The 17,027-nt window shown below is 41.7% G+C and overlaps 1 protein-coding gene across 4 annotated transcripts in view; it reads right to left on the bottom strand.

The window, feature by feature from the left end:
• U2surp (U2 snRNP associated SURP domain containing) overlaps positions 1 to 13,276 on the bottom strand; it is a 54,528-nt gene extending 41,252 nt beyond the window's left edge. For 2 of the 4 annotated variants that reach the window (XM_060385512.1, XM_060385513.1), the window contains exons 1-2: positions 12,848 to 12,999; positions 3,081 to 3,125 (exon numbers count right to left, since the gene is read on the bottom strand). In XM_060385512.1, coding sequence (XP_060241495.1) covers positions 3,081 to 3,125; positions 12,848 to 12,892 — 90 coding nt within the window. In that variant the 5' untranslated portion in view covers positions 12,893 to 12,999. Of the gene's footprint in view, positions 1 to 1,330; positions 1,463 to 3,080; positions 3,126 to 12,847 lie in introns of all 4 variants that reach the window. The other 2 variants (XM_060385514.1, XM_060385511.1) reach the window with 2 other exon arrangements.
• Positions 13,277 to 17,027: the final 3,751 nt, after the last annotated feature.

Raw genomic sequence — 17,027 nt, 5'->3', positions numbered from 1 at the left:
ACACACACTAGACAAGTACACTGACCTATATACCTACCTCAAGAAAATTTTCTCTAAGTAGATTTTTAAGAACTAGAAGACCAGGGATGCTCTGTGGAAAGAACCCATTTTTCCGGGGCTGGGGAATTAGCTCAGTCGGTGAACTGTGTACGTCGTCAATGAGGACCTGAGTATGGACCCCCAGCATCTATGCAGAAAGCCAGTGGTGGTGGGTGTGTCTGTAACCCCAGCACTGTGGGTCTGACACTGGATGGCTAGCCAGACTGGCAGAAGAGAAAAGGGGCTCTAGATTCAGTGAGGGACCCAAGTTCACAATAAACAAGGTGGACTGACTGACAGATGCCCAATGTTGACCTCTGGCCTCTACTTGCACCTGCACACACGTGCCTACAACACATACACACAAACACAGAGAACGCTTCTGTGTTCCTGATAGTCCCAGGACTCCACTTAGCCAAGCGACTAACATCTACTCCTGTGTTTTCAGAGAGTGCATAAGCTCTCAGAACACTAGGACTGCATCCTTTCTTATATTGTGTGTGTGTGTGTGTGTGTGTGTGTGTGTGTGTGTGTATGCATGTTGTGGGTAGGTGGGTGTGCATGCCAAGGCATGTATGTGGAGGTCAGAAGACAACTCTTAACTTCTTCCACCCATCTCTACATAGGCTCTAAGACTCTAACCTGTTTCTAGGCTTGCACAGCGAGTACCTTTATCTACTGAGCAATTCCACTTGACCCAACAACTATCTTAATTGCCTGATTATTTCTAGTAACTCAATAAATAATCAAAATGTTCGTTTTCCAAGTAAAATTAAACACCTTCACTGAAACAGCTAATATGAGCTACACTTTTTTTAAATAAATGGGGAGTTTATCGTTAATAAAGAATATTAAGGGGCTGGAGAGGTGGCTCAGAGGTTAAGAACACTTGCTGTTCTTCTAAAGGTCCTGAGTTCAATTCCCAGTAACCACATAATGGCCCATAACCATGTACAGTAAGATCTGGTGTACAGGCAGAATGATGTATAAATAATAAATAAATCTTTAAAAAAAATAATATTAAGTTCAAATAGTATAAAATGAAACAAGGCCGGGCTGTGGTGATACACACTTTTAGTCCCAGCGCTTGGGAGGCAGAGGAAGCCATGTCTCTATGAGTTCAAGGCCAGCCTAGTCTATAGACCTAAGTTTCAGGAAAGCCAGAGCTACACAGTTTAGACCCTGTCTCAGAAAGAAAAATAAAAAATAAAAACAAGTACAAAACCACTATATTCAATCAAGGACAGAGTAAAACCATTAGCCGTCCTTTGTCATCTTTAACAATACTCACTCTTGAGAGATTCTGATGAGGAGAATCACAAAGGCTTTCACGGGCACTTTCATTCCTATAATTGTGTTTTCTTGGGCTTTTAGGTCGTGTTCGACTTGGCATATCACTATCTGAGGGTCCAGATGCATCCATCTTCAGATAAAGTTTTAAAAATGATTTCAAAAATGACATTCACAGTACTAAAAACTAGAATTAATCCAAAGTGTCCACATACTGACAAATTTCACTGTTATCTAAAAACACATTATTAACAATACCAAGTTCATAAGTAGATTTCTTAAGAAATTTTCAAAAACTGACTTGCCCTTGAAAGCTCAAATATCACACTGGAAACATTTGTTACTCTTGAAGTAACAGATTTTTTTCTTCACTTTCAAGAAAATATCTGTCAAATACCGAAGTCAGATAACAGATATGTTAGGCATTCCTTCAAATAAGAAGGGTGGTTCATAAAAGAGAGATACATCTTCGAGTCAGCAGTCCTTACTACAAACATCATACTCTAGTTAATAGCTGACCTTACATGTACTTGTTTCATCACATAGGATAGGAAAATGAAAGACCCATACACGAGTAGGATCTTAAGAATTTTACATTATAATTATAAATAATCCCCCCCCCCTTTTTTTGAGTCAAGGTCTGTTATAATAGTGAGTCAGCTTCAACTTCATGATCCCATGCTCTTCCTGCATTATCCTCTCAAATGCTGGGGATACAGGTCTGGCCCCCAACTAGGCTCACACTGAAACATTGTTAAACTAGCCAATTTTACTAGTACATGATGGGAATGAATACAACAATATACTTTAGAGTTACCTCTTTGATTCATGCTCCTGTGCCAATAGTTTGCCTACCAGTTGCTTCTGTACTACTGGGGAAAATGTCAACCTAATGAAAAAGGCAATAATGGCTTGGCATTTTTACAAAAGGGTGTTATGGCCTACATGACCATGAGGAGCACACACCTACTCGTTTGCTGTACATGAGGTTGGAGACCAGAGGTTGGCATCGAGTATCTTCCTTAGTCACTGGCCACCTTATTTTTGAGGGAAGGCCTCTCACTGAACCTTGAACTCTACGTTCACAGATACTGGCTGGCCAGAGCGCTCCAAGGATCCACCCACCTGTCTCTGTCTTCCCAGAACAAACATGAAATAAAACATGCACTACCATGCTCAGTTTTGTGACAAGCACTTTACCTACTGAGCCAGCTCCCAAAGCCCCTGTTACAAAATAACTGTGTCCACATACTCCTAAAATCCTTTCAACAACTTGCAGTATGAATCTGAACACCATACTTTGAATATTGCTGTAACATGGGGAGATTTTTTATTTCAGTACTCAAAATGCCAAAAACAAACAAACAAACAAACAAACAAAAAACCCTTTAAACAAAAAAAGTCATATACCCATGAAGAAAACTAACAAATCTACCTTTCTATGGTGGAACATTATACCTTGAGAAAGAACTGATCAGCACTCTCTTTGCCAGCTGTCTTTCAGGGATTTCAAAAGGCAGGTACAATGTGCAGCAAGAAAGGGGTCATTTATGTGTACAGAATTGTATAAGCACAATAAAAATTAAAAAAAATACACATCAAGTTTCTAATGCAATTTGAGGGAGTTTGTGTAAACAAAACACAAAGGAAGACAATTAAATGTTCACACACATAATTGTATTCATTTACCATGTAACTCATACATATACAAAATTTTTTAAAGAAAAAAAAAGGCTATCTTTTATACTTACATGCGCATCTGAAGATCCAGATGAATGAACATCTGATGATCGGCTCTACAAGTCAAAACGACAAAAGTAAATATTTAAAGGCTCAGAAAATTCTTTCTACATTGTTTTTTTTATGCTGCAGAGGTTTAATCTTCCCTAGCTTTCAGCCAGTGCTTTTCAGCTAATGAAACTAAACAGCTGCACTCTGTGGCTTAAAAAGAGTTGTGATCCAAGGTAAATGTGTAAGTCAATTCTTTAAAATTAACGCATATTTTTAAATATATGACATAAATGCTAATTAAAAACTGAAATATAATTACCTTTTCATAGTACAGGCTGGAAACCAAACCACTTATCATAACAAAACATTTGTACAAAGGCTTCTTCTCACAAGTCCTAACACTACTGTCAAGCAGCAACTTATATACAGAGAACTCACCTCCCTCTTCCTAGTCACTCAGAGCAAACATGAATAACAGGCTGTAACAGCAAGGAAACCCACACATTAACCTAACTACCTAGCAGAAGGCACAACACTGCAGAACTAGTTCAAAGAAAGGACAATCTTAATCAAATCTCCAAACAGCTGTCATTTTCAACTTGCTATAAGAAAGCTCCTTCTAACAGACTGGTATATATTGTAGTCATTTAGTTCCAGCACTTAGGAGGCAGAGGCAGGAGGGTATCTGGGAGTTTGTGGTCAACCTGTTCTACAGAGTGAGTCTCTGGCCCAGCCAAGGATACATAATTAAGACCCTGTCTCAGAGAAAACGCATTTGCTAGCAATTTCTTTTCTTCTTTTTTCATTTTGGTCGAGACATGGCTTCTGTGTCTAACAAAATGAAACATGCCACATGCTAACTTCTGTCACAGAAATGAACTGTCTTTAAACAATGTCATGTTTTAGTAATATCAACAGTTAAAGTTTCACATATTTTTTTAAATGTCACATCTCAGTGTACACAGGCTTTATGAGTTATTTTAATTACCTCATCTACGACATTTATTTCCCTAAAATCCAATGTAATGAGCCGTAGGCAAAAATTAGGAAAAGGCATCAACCATCAAGGTCCCTCCCACCTTCACCTTTCTGTCTATCTTATGGTTCATCCTGATTTTCACTGTGCCCTCTTCTGTAAATTTTCTTCTCCCAGCTAACACTTCTCAAAGGAAAGATGATGTGGGGGTTGGGGAGTTACCATCTAAACACTGTGAAAACACCCTGGAATATGGAGTCATCTGGAAATTAGAAAATCCAAAATAACAAATACCTACTTTCACAAAAGACGAATTCAGCCAAGTGACTAATGGGAAACAATGCTTTCCAATACACTACTATTAACCCAGTAGGTAACAATAGCAGTATCATAACAGTAAAATTAAAAAGTATCTAGAAACTAAGTTTAAAGTGTTTTAGAAGAAAAAAACACAAACTTTATTAAAAATTCAACCCAAATCACCTTGTAAAGACTCACTCCTGAACAAGGGCACTATTAAAACCATATTAAAATATCCAAAATACTTATATGTGTAGTACAACTTTACTCAACAGCTTAAATTCAAAAAAGGGAAAGCTATGCAAGTCACAGGGACTGAGTGCCCTGTGCAAGCTGCTGCTTCTAAGTAAACCTCAGGTTTACTTAGAAGCAGCAGCTTGCAATAAAGCAGCTAAAAAAGACAACATCTCCTTAATCTATATGCCATAACCAAATGGCCTTTTCTAGGATATATTTTTTTGTTTTTATTTCTAGGATTTAAAAATAAAAATCATGGCCAGATGGTAGTGGTGGCACAAACCTTTAATCCCAGCACCTGGGAGGCAGAAGCAGGTGGCTCTCCATGCGTTCGGCCAGCCTGGTCTACAGAGCAAGTTCCAGGACAGCCAAGGCTACAGTGAGAAACCCTGTCTCAAAAAACAAAAACAAAAAAAGAAGCTTCTCCTTTTGCTAGGGGCAGTGGTGTGCGCCTCTAATCCTAGCACTCAGGGAGGCAGAGGCAGGCAGATCCCTGTGAGTTCGAGGCCAACCTGGTCTGAAAAGTGAATCCAGGACATGCAGGACTATCACAGAGAAACGAGAGAGAGAGAGAGAGAGAGAGAGAGAGAGAGAGAGAGAGAGATACATAGATAGTTACACAGACAGATACATAGACACATAGATACACGGACATAATAGAGACACAGATACATAGACAGATACACAGATACATAGACACATAGATACAGATACATATATAGTTATTAAAAAAAATAAAAGCCACCTAGTACTCTACCTGCTTCCCCATAGTTAAATCTTTTCAGACTCCAAGACACTTGTAATCTAATTATGGAGACTACCACTTAGGGCCACTGAGAAAGCAGGTAAAGGTTCTTGCCACCAAGCCTGTTGACCTGAGTTCAATCCCTGATCCACATGGTAAGAATAGAAACAACTCCCACAAGTGGTCCTCTCGCCTCCACTCAATGCCTTGGCATGTGGGCAGGGCTTGGGATGAAAATATTACAATAAATAACTGCCCATCAAGCTGGTAAATAATCTCAAAATAAAAGGTAACTAGTTCAAAAGTCAGCTACAATGTGATGAACTTTAAATAAAGCAGTAGCAGCAAGACCTGAAAAGATGAATCAGCTGATTTCAACTAAGGTAAGATGTCAGCAGTCATACTGCAAACCATTTACCAAAGATATGCTGCTGTAGCTAACCAGCATTCAGACCAGAGTAATTTTCAGCTTATGATTAAAAAAGATACAAATTGAGTCTCATAAGATTTTTTTTTTATTTTATGTGCATGGTGTGTGTGTGTGTGTGTGTGTGTGTGTGTGTGTGTACACGTCTTGTGAAGGTCAAATGACAATGTGTAGAAGTTAGTTCTCGCCTTCTACCACCTGAGTCACAGGGCTAGAACTCAGGTTGTCAGGCTTGACAACAGCACCTTTACCTGCTAAGCCATGCCCTGGCCTCTTAGACATTAAAGAAAGAAGAGAGTTGAAACAATATGGTTATACCACAAGAGCACATGGCCACGCAAGGCAGGGAAAGGGAGATTGCTGGGGAAAACTTCTAGGAAAGATGTGAAGGTATCTGAAGTAATTCCTCATAGAGCCAGCAATGAAATAACCTCTAATTTCTGGGCCCCAATCTTCAAATTCTTTCTTATCTTATATTTTGGAACAACTCTCCTAAAGGACTTTCCAGTCCCTCTAATTTTATTTCCTACATTCAAACCCCTCCACAATTTAGCTCAATCAGTCTTTCCAGTCTTAGTTCCTTTTATTCTCTCTCTCCCCATGAAAGTACATTTATACAGTACCTGGACTGATCATTTAACAATTGATTTCCCAGTCACTTACTGTCTTCATCTTCCTCAGTTCTTTCTAATGCTTCAAAATACAACCTTCAAAACTCTGCTCACTGTTCAAAGCAATCAAATTCCACTAAGCACTGTACAGCTCCCAATCTCCACTCAAGCAGGTATCATTTTCTTACTTTCAGATACTTTTCTGACAGCTCTGCCTTGTTCTATTACGGGTACTGACTCTCTCCTGCTATTATAACTGTTTACACAAGTACCTCCCAAAAGAGCTACACTGCAGACTACACACCAATCTGCCCTCTTAATAAGGAGCAATTCAAGACAAACCAAGGTTTCAACTTAAAACAACAACAAAAACATGCATACTTCAGAGTTGGAGAAATGGCTAAGTGGTTAGAGAGCACTGGCTACTCTTCCAGAAGACCTCGGTTTAATTCCAAGCACCTACACTGTAGTTAAAAATCATCTGTAACTCTAGTCCCAAGGATCTAATGCCTTTGTCTGGTCTCTGTGAGTACCAGGCACACACATGATGCCCAGACATACATACAGACGAAACACACATACACATACACATACACTAACTTTAAAAAAAAAAAAAACTGAGCGTTAAAACATTCTGTATAATATAGTTAATCATTTACTCATACCCCAAATACCATCAATATAAGAAACACTCAAATATGTTTAACATCTCTAAATTTTCTTAAAAGTGGAGGAACAAAACTATAATTCTAACAATGTCCTCAGTGTTACCGGCGTTCAGAACAGTTATTTCCGGGCTGAGGATGTACCTCAGTGACAGAGGGTGCTCTCGGTGTGTGCCAGGCCCAAGAAGCAATTCCCAGCAACAACACAGTTTAAGAGGCAATATAAAATACTAGTTTTATCTCAGAAATTATGTTCATTGTAAAAAAGGGTTAGAGAAACAGAAGCCTTCAACTTGAACACCAAATAAAGGATCTCTTCATTCATCTGCCACTAAGGCAAATGGCTCTATTTTCTAAGGTTTACTTTCCAAAGGGAAGTTCCAGAAATAAAAGACGAAAGAATTAAAAGATAAGTTTTTAGAAAACAAATCAGTCCAGTAAGATAATAATTTTAACACCAACAATCATAATCTAGCAAAACAGTGCTACAGGCTCAAGTCTAAAACAGGGTCGAGAAGAGCAGTTCTCAACCCGTGGATAACTTTCATGGGGTTGTCTAAGACCATCAGAAACAAAGACTTACATTACAATTCATAACAGTAGCAAAATTACAGTTATGAAGTAGCAACAAAAATAATTTTATGGTTGGGCTCACCACAGTGTAAGGAACTGTATTAAAGGGTTGCAGCGTTGGGAAGGTTGAAAACCACTGATCTAGAGATGGGTTTGCAGTTTAGAATACTTGTTACTCTTGCAGAGGAACCAGGATTCCTAGCATCTGCATAGTGTGTCTATAACCTGTGACTACAGTTTCAGGGCATCTGATGCCTTCTTCTGACCTCCACAAGCACCAGACATTCATGCACATATAGACAGAGAGACAAACATTTCTATACATAGAATAAACCTAAAAAAATTGGAGGAGGGGAGCTGCAAAGATGGCTCAGCAGGTTAAGAGTACTTGCTGCACTAACTAAGAACAAGGGCATAGCAAACTTAGAACCATTAGTAACTCCCGTTTCAGGGGACCAATGCCTTCTTCTGCCTTTGGACATCAGACACACATGTAACGTACATACATACATTCAGGAAAAACACTCATATGAAATAAATAGATCTATAATCAAGTCTAAAACATACTAATCAAAAAAAAATGGGAGTTCAGAGACCAAGGATGTAATTTAATTAGTAAGAGTGCTTGCTCAGCAAGCACAATGCCCTGGGTTTGATCCCCAATACTTTATATACTAGAAGAGGTAGTGCTTGCCTGTATTCTCAGCACTCAGGAGGTAGGAGGTAGAAAGAAGGATAAAGAGTTCAAAGTCATCCAAAGCTACACAGAAAGTTTGAGGCCAGCAAATTAAACTGTGTCTAAGAAAAATGGGAGGGAACAAAAAAGAAAGGAAGGGAGAAAAAGTAGGGAGGGAGGGAGTTTAAGCTGGACGTAATGATCAGGTCTATAATCCTAGCACTCTAGATACTGAATAAAAAGTCTAAGACCAGTCAAGACCACACAGTGAGTTTGAAGCTAGTCTGAGCTACAGAGTAAGATACTGTCGAAAAGAAAAGGGGGAGGTGATGTCATACTTCCTACTTCCACGAAAAAAAAACAACCAAGCACTAAAAAACGTTAATCATTTTATATTTTAAGATAAAGTTGTAATCATGACATGTTACAGGTTCAGTTTCAAGCTGGCAAACTATTTTTCACACTTATATCCCCAGGTAAAACACACACACAAACACGCACATTGGAAATAATAAATAGGAATCTTAAGTCTTAACTAACTTCTAATTTATGTTTTGCTAGTAATCCGTCTGTCAGTTCAATACTATATGCTCAAAGATTCAGTATCTCATGCTTTTTCATTTGCCTGCATAAGACAACTTTTTGATGGTGGTAAAGAGCAATTCCCTCCAAGCTAAACCTCCATGTTGGAGAGCAGATCTTAAGAAACAGAATATTCTAAAGGGAGGCAAAACATCCCATCCTGCAGGGATGCTTAGAAAGTAAACAGCCCAAAAGCTTCTGGAAGACCCTGAAACTAACCAGGTACCCTAGATTCCTACTTCCTCAAGGGCATATAAGTAGTGAAGACTGCTAAGAGACACTCTTCAGTCCAGCCAAGACACCTGAAACAAACCAGCTAACTATACAGAAGAACCTCAGACAAGCTGAGCTGCTTGGAAAAAGCTCGGACCAACTGCAAATAGCTGTTTTTGAGTCATTTGTTACTATAAATAACCTCTATTTCCTATTCCTGTAAGGAAACCTAATGAAACACTCTGGGTCACCACACTGGACTTTGCTGGTACCCTCACTTTGGTCTGCTGTCAGTTCTCCATCTAGAGCAAGCAGACACTTGTTCACATCTCCACAGAAAGTGTTACACAAAAGATGATTTAAAAACAAAAGGTACTGGGGCAGGCAAAATGGCTTACCAGGTAAAGGTGCTTGCTGCCAAGCCTGACAATTCTAAGTACCATCTACAGGAACCCAAGTGATAAAGGAAAAAAACCAAGTCTTTCAAGTTGTTCACTAACTTCCACCCAGGCCTACACATAAACACATACAACAAACAAAATGCATTTCACTTTTAAAAAAGAAACAGGAACTAGCACACAGTAAAATTATTTTCTTCAAATCCTCATTTGTATGGACATGCAAACAAAATCAGGTCAAAATAACAAACTTTTTTCTTTTCTTATTTTGTTTGTTTTTTAAGACAAGGTTTCTGTGTGTAGCCCTGGCTGTCCTGGAACTCACAGAGATTTCCCTGCCTCTGCCTCCCAAGTACTGAGATTAAAGGCGTGGGCCACCACTGCCTTGCAAAATAACAAAATTTTAATAAACTAACTTTTTAATGTTAGAAACATCTCAATTCTGTCTCTCTGCTCTGAAACAAAGCTACAATAAGGCTCTAAAACCCCTCCTAAAGCCAAGCAATATTTTAGTAATAAAAATGCAACAGAAAATCGTATTCATTTCTAGAATACATACTCAGCGTCTGTCAGGAGATATTAAAATGAAAGGTATTAGAACAGTTACACAGATAAAAGGGAATTGTGAGGGCAGCCTCCCTCACATTAAGTTTCCTTAACAGGAGCAAATACACACACTATGTACATCATTTGATTACATACATAAATTAATTCTAAAGTTAAAAAGAACTCTAGTGGCTTACGTATTTTATTATTAAGAGACACAGATCTGAATATAGACACTTGCCACGCAGCCCGGAGACCTGAGTTTGACACCCACAGTGCGGTCCTCCGGCTTTTACAGATGCACTGTAGCATGAGGGTACACAAACACACTTTTTGTAAAAGAGACTTCACCATTACCAATGGCAAAGGCCTTGTCTCCTGTACAAAGTAAACATGTTCTTCAATGTCTAGAAACGACTAATAAACACCTCTATCCATACTCTACCCATACCAAAGGAAGAGCATGAAACAGAAGTATCTATTTACTTGAAGTACAGCACAGAATACAAGGTAAATACCTGTTATTTCCAGAGAAAAGGAAATCAAGTCATATGAAAGCCTGAAAATTCCAAATACTATAATACTAGTCAAACTGATGTTATAATCTAATAATGTCTGGACTTACATTAAAAAAACAAACCAGCAATTGGAGCAGTCATTATAACGTGAGAATCCGAATCACAGGATCAATGAAAATCCTGACATTTTGAAAGTGCTTTCTGGTTATTTAAAAAAGAAATGAGAGCTGGAAATGGTTGACGTATGCCTGTAATCCCAACTCTGGAGAAACAGAGAGGAGATCAGGATGCTGAAGGTTACAGTGCAAGTTCAAGCCAGCCTGGGCTACACGAGGCCGTCTCAAAAACCTAGTAAGTAGGATGGATGGATGACATGCAGATTCAGAAATGGAAGTGAGATTTACTATACACTTACAGACATTAACTCAATCTTTCTATCAGCCCTATAAAAAAACATTTTATCTAAGAAGAGTTGAGGCTCAAGAGATTAGGCAACCTGCCTTAATATTATCACAAATATACTTAACTACCAAGTCAGGACTTGAATCCATATGTCTTGTTTGTTTTCAAAGCCTATATATAACCTTGCCGCTCCATTACAGCACTTCCATACTAATGGAGAAATCGTGGAAAAACTATGAGCCCAAATATTCCCTTTACAGACACCAGTAAGGAAGCTGTTAATAACATCTAAAGGACTACAAACTGCCAAACGTGTTAATGGAAAAATCCAACAAGTTACTTACTATTTACTTCAAGGGAAAACTACACATTCAGAGTCATGACAAGTATTCTTTTAGAAGGAAGTCTGAACACATACTTTCAATGAATCCAGGCCTCAAAGGGAAACTGAACAGTTTGAAAAGAAAAAACAAAAAAAACAAAGAGTATGGATGTAGCTAGCTTTAATACATTGAGAAGCTGGTTTTATCGTGGGTCTGTAATGAAGACTGGCAGCATGAGGTACTCCTTCATTCACCTTCTCTCCAAGAAAGGTGAGGAGGGGGAATCTACTGGAAAGGAAACTGATTTACAGTAAAGATTTGGTGTAAGCACACCCAGAACTGGGCCCCTACCATAGTTTAAATAGCTAAAGAATGTCTAGTAAGGCCATTACTATTTGCAAAGTAAATATGGGGCAATAATTCAGCAAAAATTTCAAAAAAAAAAAAAAAAAAACCACCTCAGCTTCATTAGAAAGAGAGCAAGTATACAAAGTGTTCTTTCTCAAATCAAACAGCAAATGAAATGCAAGATGATGATAATCATATAACTATTTAAGTCCCTAGACTCTTAAGTGATACCCAACTTCTTGTCTCTGCATTTAAAACCTCAGAATAGGTGTTTTTTTGTTTGTTTGTTTGTTTGTTTTTTATAGCAGCTCTTAACACCTTTAATGACAACTTGGGGATGAGAATCTCAAAGCAAAATATGAAATACAAAAAAGAAGAAAGAAAAGAAAGCGAGTGAAAGAGACACACATACAATTAAACGCTCTGGCCAAAAATGGCAACTAACACTAGATGTCCACACAACCTTACTAACGCTAAACTACCTTCACAGCTCAACGGTTTCCCAAACAGTGCACAGGATTCCCTGTGAACTCAAAACGCAAGGCACGATTCTTCGGGCAGTTTCCAGGGCTACTGTAGTTTTCCCTTCCGGTGGGAACCCCCCGCAGGGGTGGGGACCCCCAGCCTGCGGCCCTCAAAAGTGGTCTTCGCTCTTCACTCCCTGAGACGTGAGGGGGAAAGCCACGTGTGGAGCGTGGAACTAACCCAAAGGCACAGAGCACTCCCCACCCCGAGGCCCTCCACAGGCGGGCCCTCTCCCACACGCCTTGCAGCCGTCCAGCCTAATCTCCTGGGAGGTGCGAGGGGAACCGAGTTAAGGCCAGGAGCCTGCGAGATCCGAAATGAAAGGCGCGGGGGTGAGGGGGAGAGGAACAGACACTCAGGACCGGGCACCTTCCCGCCTCTCCCAAGACGCCCGCCCGCGGCCTCCGAACGCAGCGGGCTGCGACACAAGGGCGCCGCACCACTCTCTCCATCCCACGGTCCGAGCCCAGAGCCAACCGGGGGCCGATTCCCCGCTGGCCACCGGCCCCACGCAAGCTAGCGTGGGGCTGAATCCCGGCCGGGACGGACGCGCGCTCTCAGGCCTCTCAACCTGCGCACCTTGGTGCAGTGGTGCCCGGCCCGCTGTGGCGAACAGGCCTCAGCCCCTCGCCCCAGTGAGCCCTCGCGAAGGCCGGGGGTTTCTGTAAGCACCAGACCACGGCGAGACACCCACTGACGGACGGAGATCCCTAAGAAACTACCTTTGAACTGGCCTTCTGAGATCCGCCTGGCGTTTTGTCGGCCATCTTGAGCTTTGCTCCTCCTTCAGCGGAGGCGGCAGCGCGGGTGAGTCGAGCGCCGAAAGAGCAGATATCGGCGGAGCGCGCCAGACGGCCCGCCAGGCTGAGGAGCCGAACGCCGAGAGACGGAACCCAGAGGCGCCGCGCCGCGTGACTTCCGCGTCGGGCCGCCTCACGCGCCCCGCCCACTCCGCTCCTCTTCCGGTGGCTTGCTGCGTCGGGTCGCGTCACGAGGCCGCGGGATCCAGGGCATCTCCTTGACCCGACTTTCAAGGCTAACTGAGATTTAAGTCGTTTTTCTTCCCCCCCCGAGCCGACCGGTGTGAGACGCGAGCGGGTTCTACTTCCTGAGGGGGCGAAGGAAGCCGCTCCTGTGAAAGAACTGCAGTAGCCACGTGGGCCGAGCGTCTCCGCTCAGAAAACAGACCTGAACGTCGAGACACCTGTTTTGCGTCACGGCCCCTCGGGGGACACAGACCCTGGTGGGAAGGCAGATTTGCGATCTGCTCCCGTGGAAGGGGTGAGCGGTGAGAAAAAAGTACTGTGACTGCACAGTCGAGAAAAACCGTTTGGCCCAACCTCAGGGGAATCAGATGAAAACTGTTTAGGATGTCTGAGCACGGTACCTGCAGAGACTGAATAAAATAAAATAAAAGCGTAATATAGACGCTGTTCTAAATCGAGCATACGTGTGAATGTTTATTATGTAGTTATTCATTCATTCATTTGTATTTATTGTGGAGTGCAGGCACGACCTAGCAACTGTGGGGGTTAGAGGGCGACTTGCAGGACTTGGTAGGATCCGGGGCTCGACCTCAAGTTGGCAGGTTTGTTCAGCAAATTCCTTTTGCCCTCAGAAACATCTGGCTGCCAGTGAAGCATAATCGCAATAAGTGTGTAGCAGAAGATGGCCTTGAACTGCTGATTCTCCTGCGTCAGCCTCAGGTCTTGGGATTACAGTCTCGCCACCACGTTGTTAGTTTGAGGGCAGAGAGGGGTGTTGGTTTGGTTTGGTTTTTTGTTTGTTTTGTTTTTCTTTTGAGACAAGGTTTCTCTGTGTAGCAGCCCTGGCTGTCCTGGAACTTGCTCGGTAGACCAGGCTGGCCTTGAACTCACAGAGATCTGCCTGCCTCTGCCTCCCAAGTGCTGGGATTAAAGGGCTACGTAGGTCAGGCTCAAGAAAGTGATTTCCTTTAGAGAGAGTTTAAAAAAAAAAAAGCACATACCTTTCCTTTAATCCCAGTACTCTGGAGGCAGAGGCAGGATCATCTCTGTGGGATTAGTGCCAGGCCAGCCTAGTCTACAGAGCAAGTGCCAAGACAACCAGAGCTACACAGAGAAAAGGGGGGGAGAGGAGATAGAGAAATGGGGCTGGAGAGGCCACCTAGGACCGTGGTTCAATTCCCAAAGCCCTCATAACAGCTGACAACTCTCTAATTTAGCTCCAAATGATTTGACACCCTAGCAGACATAAATGCTGGCAAAACACCAATGCACATAAAAATAAATAAGTCATTAATTCCATACACACCCACACACACCCCAAGACAGGGTTTCTCTGTGAGGCCCTGGAACTCTCTGTAGACCAGTCTGGCCATGATCTGCCTGCCTCTACCTCCCAGGTGCTGGGAGTAAACAGATGTGCCACCACCTAGGTTGCAATTACAGGTGAGGGTCAGACTGAGATAAGAGGCTCAGAATTGGAGATGTGTGACAGCATCTGAGAATGGAAATAAATTCATTTGGGCTGGAGGGCACAGAGCAGTATTCTGTTGTAATTTAATGTATAGCAACCGTTACTTTCTAATAATTGGCTTGCTGTTATAGCATCTACCATTCCCACCTAGCTTGTTTATTCCTCAGTGCCTAGCATCAAATTCTATTGACTTTTTAGAGGATTCAGCAATGGTAACCTCCGATTTTATGTGACACCCCTTCACTGTACCCTCGCCAACCAAAAACATGAATTTCAGCTTCTGCATGGTAAATGTTCTTGCCTCTGTGAATCCACCATCTCTTCAACCCTGCTGATCCTTTCTTTAGCATCAATTATACACAGGTTTACTTTGCAGTCTGCTTCTTTGCTGTCCTTTTTCCCAAATTTTGCACTCTTCAGCATTGTGTTTCTAATATATAAAAGCTGAGCAAGGTTCAAATAACGAAGTAGGAAGAGATCATGAAGCCTATCCTGTAGAGGAGTTTTAATTCAGAACATGGCTGCTCTGGCAAGAGATTAGATTCAAAGATCTAGGTCTGAGATCCATTGGAATACAGACATGCCTTTAATCCCAGGAGACAGAGGCAAGCAGATGTCTGCGTTTAAGGCCAGCCTGGTATAGAGCAAGTTTCAGGTAAAGAAAAGCTTAGGTCCAGGTAAGGTGGTACATGCCTTTAATCCCAGTACTCAGGAGACAGGCATGCAGATCTCTATGAGTTCCAGTCCTGTTCAGTGTATTTGCATGAATCTTAATTGAGAGGCAGTGCAGTGGAGCTGAGTTCGTGGCAGTTCAGTTCATGGAATTCAGAGGCAGTTTTTACTGGGAGCATTTTACAGAGAGAGGTTGAAGAGAGAACAAGCTAAACACAAGTGAAGACAGAATGAACTAGAGAAGGAGCCAGAGATTAGAACAGATTGCTAGAGATAGTTTGAGGCCAAGCAGAGCAATTCAAATCAGAAGCCAAGAAAGAAACCAGTTTTGACTCAGCTTGGAGTTTGAGCCAGAACAGTTGAAGTTCTGAACCAGCCAGCCAGAGCTCAGAAAGAGCTAAAAAGGGTGAGTTTATTCAGCAGTAAGTCTCAGGCTGAAAAGATTTTAGGCCTAGGTTGGATTGTACAGAGACTAGAAGCTTTCAGGACTAGGCCTAGGTTACCAGGCAGAAGTGGTAAGCCTCCAAAACAAATTACATCAGGAGAACAACAGTTACTTTTACAGGGAGGGAAGACTGTTAACCTTCCTGTAGGTTAATCTTCCTATCTTTTTTAATTCCAAAAAACTACAGTTTGGTCCCAGGATGCTGTGTCAAATGGCTTACAACTCACAACCACCTGTAACTCCAACTACAGAAGATCCTGACACCGTCTTCAGGCCTCTCGGGTCACCTGCACACATATGGACAAACACATACGTAAAAATGCATTTTTAAAAAACGGTTGTGGAATCTTTATATGTTGAAAGTGGCCTTGAATATAATCGTTCCAGACAGACAATGTATCTCAGTGGGTAGAGCCCTTGCTTATTATGCACAAGACCCTTCATTGATTTTTAGGACCTCCAAAAAGAAGTCCTCAAAGATAAAACCTCCTGAGCTGCTTAACTGATACTTTAATTCAAGAGACATTCTTTCTTCCATCCACAACAGCAATTGAACATATTGAGGCCTGGTCTTTTGGTATAATTATAACCATTTTTGTTTCAGGCTTAACAACCACATCATCGCAGCTTGCTGATACAGAGATAAGCTCTCTGTGCAAGGTCAGGCTGACCAAAAGCTATGTTTAGACTCACCATACTCTATGGCCCTGCTAACTCCTAAAATTCCCCAACTATAAGTGCAGCTGGCCCTAACTATAAACTTCACTTGGGACCAATCAAATTAAAGATCAGTTAGAACTGCTTTGTCTAGTTAGCAAAATTAAAGTCAAAGGTGACTACCCTGTTCTACTGTCCCCACCGTCCCCTCTGCCTGTGGCCTAATTGCAGTTTTGCCTTTATAAGCTATCTCTAAAAGACGATCAGTGTCACAGTTTGCCTCCCAAATCCAATCTGTGTCCCTGACCATGCTCAGTCTTGGGGTGTTGCATTCAATAAACTATATCTAACTGAGATCCGTGTCTGAGTAGTTTGTACGGCTTCCTCTGGACCCTGACACAGGACCTCGAGCAGGTACGCAAAGGCTCTGAAGGTATACTGAACCTTCCTCTCAGTTCCCACGGATCCTGTAGCTTACCTTTTCAGAAAGTCTGGCCAGCAAACCTCCCCTACTACGTGATCTGGACCCCTTCCCCAGCACTTAAGTTACAAACGTGCACCACTGCAGCTGGCTTTTTATGTGAGTGCTTACACAGCAAGCACTAAAACACCATTGAACGGGCCCCCAATTCTTTTATTTGTACAGTTGGTTTATTTTCTCAAGCTTTCAG

Source organism: Meriones unguiculatus, chromosome 6, assembly GCF_030254825.1.
Source record: "Meriones unguiculatus strain TT.TT164.6M chromosome 6, Bangor_MerUng_6.1, whole genome shotgun sequence".
NCBI classification, from domain to species: domain Eukaryota; kingdom Metazoa; phylum Chordata; class Mammalia; order Rodentia; family Muridae; genus Meriones; species Meriones unguiculatus.
This window is presented reverse-complemented; position numbering and strand designations above follow the sequence as displayed.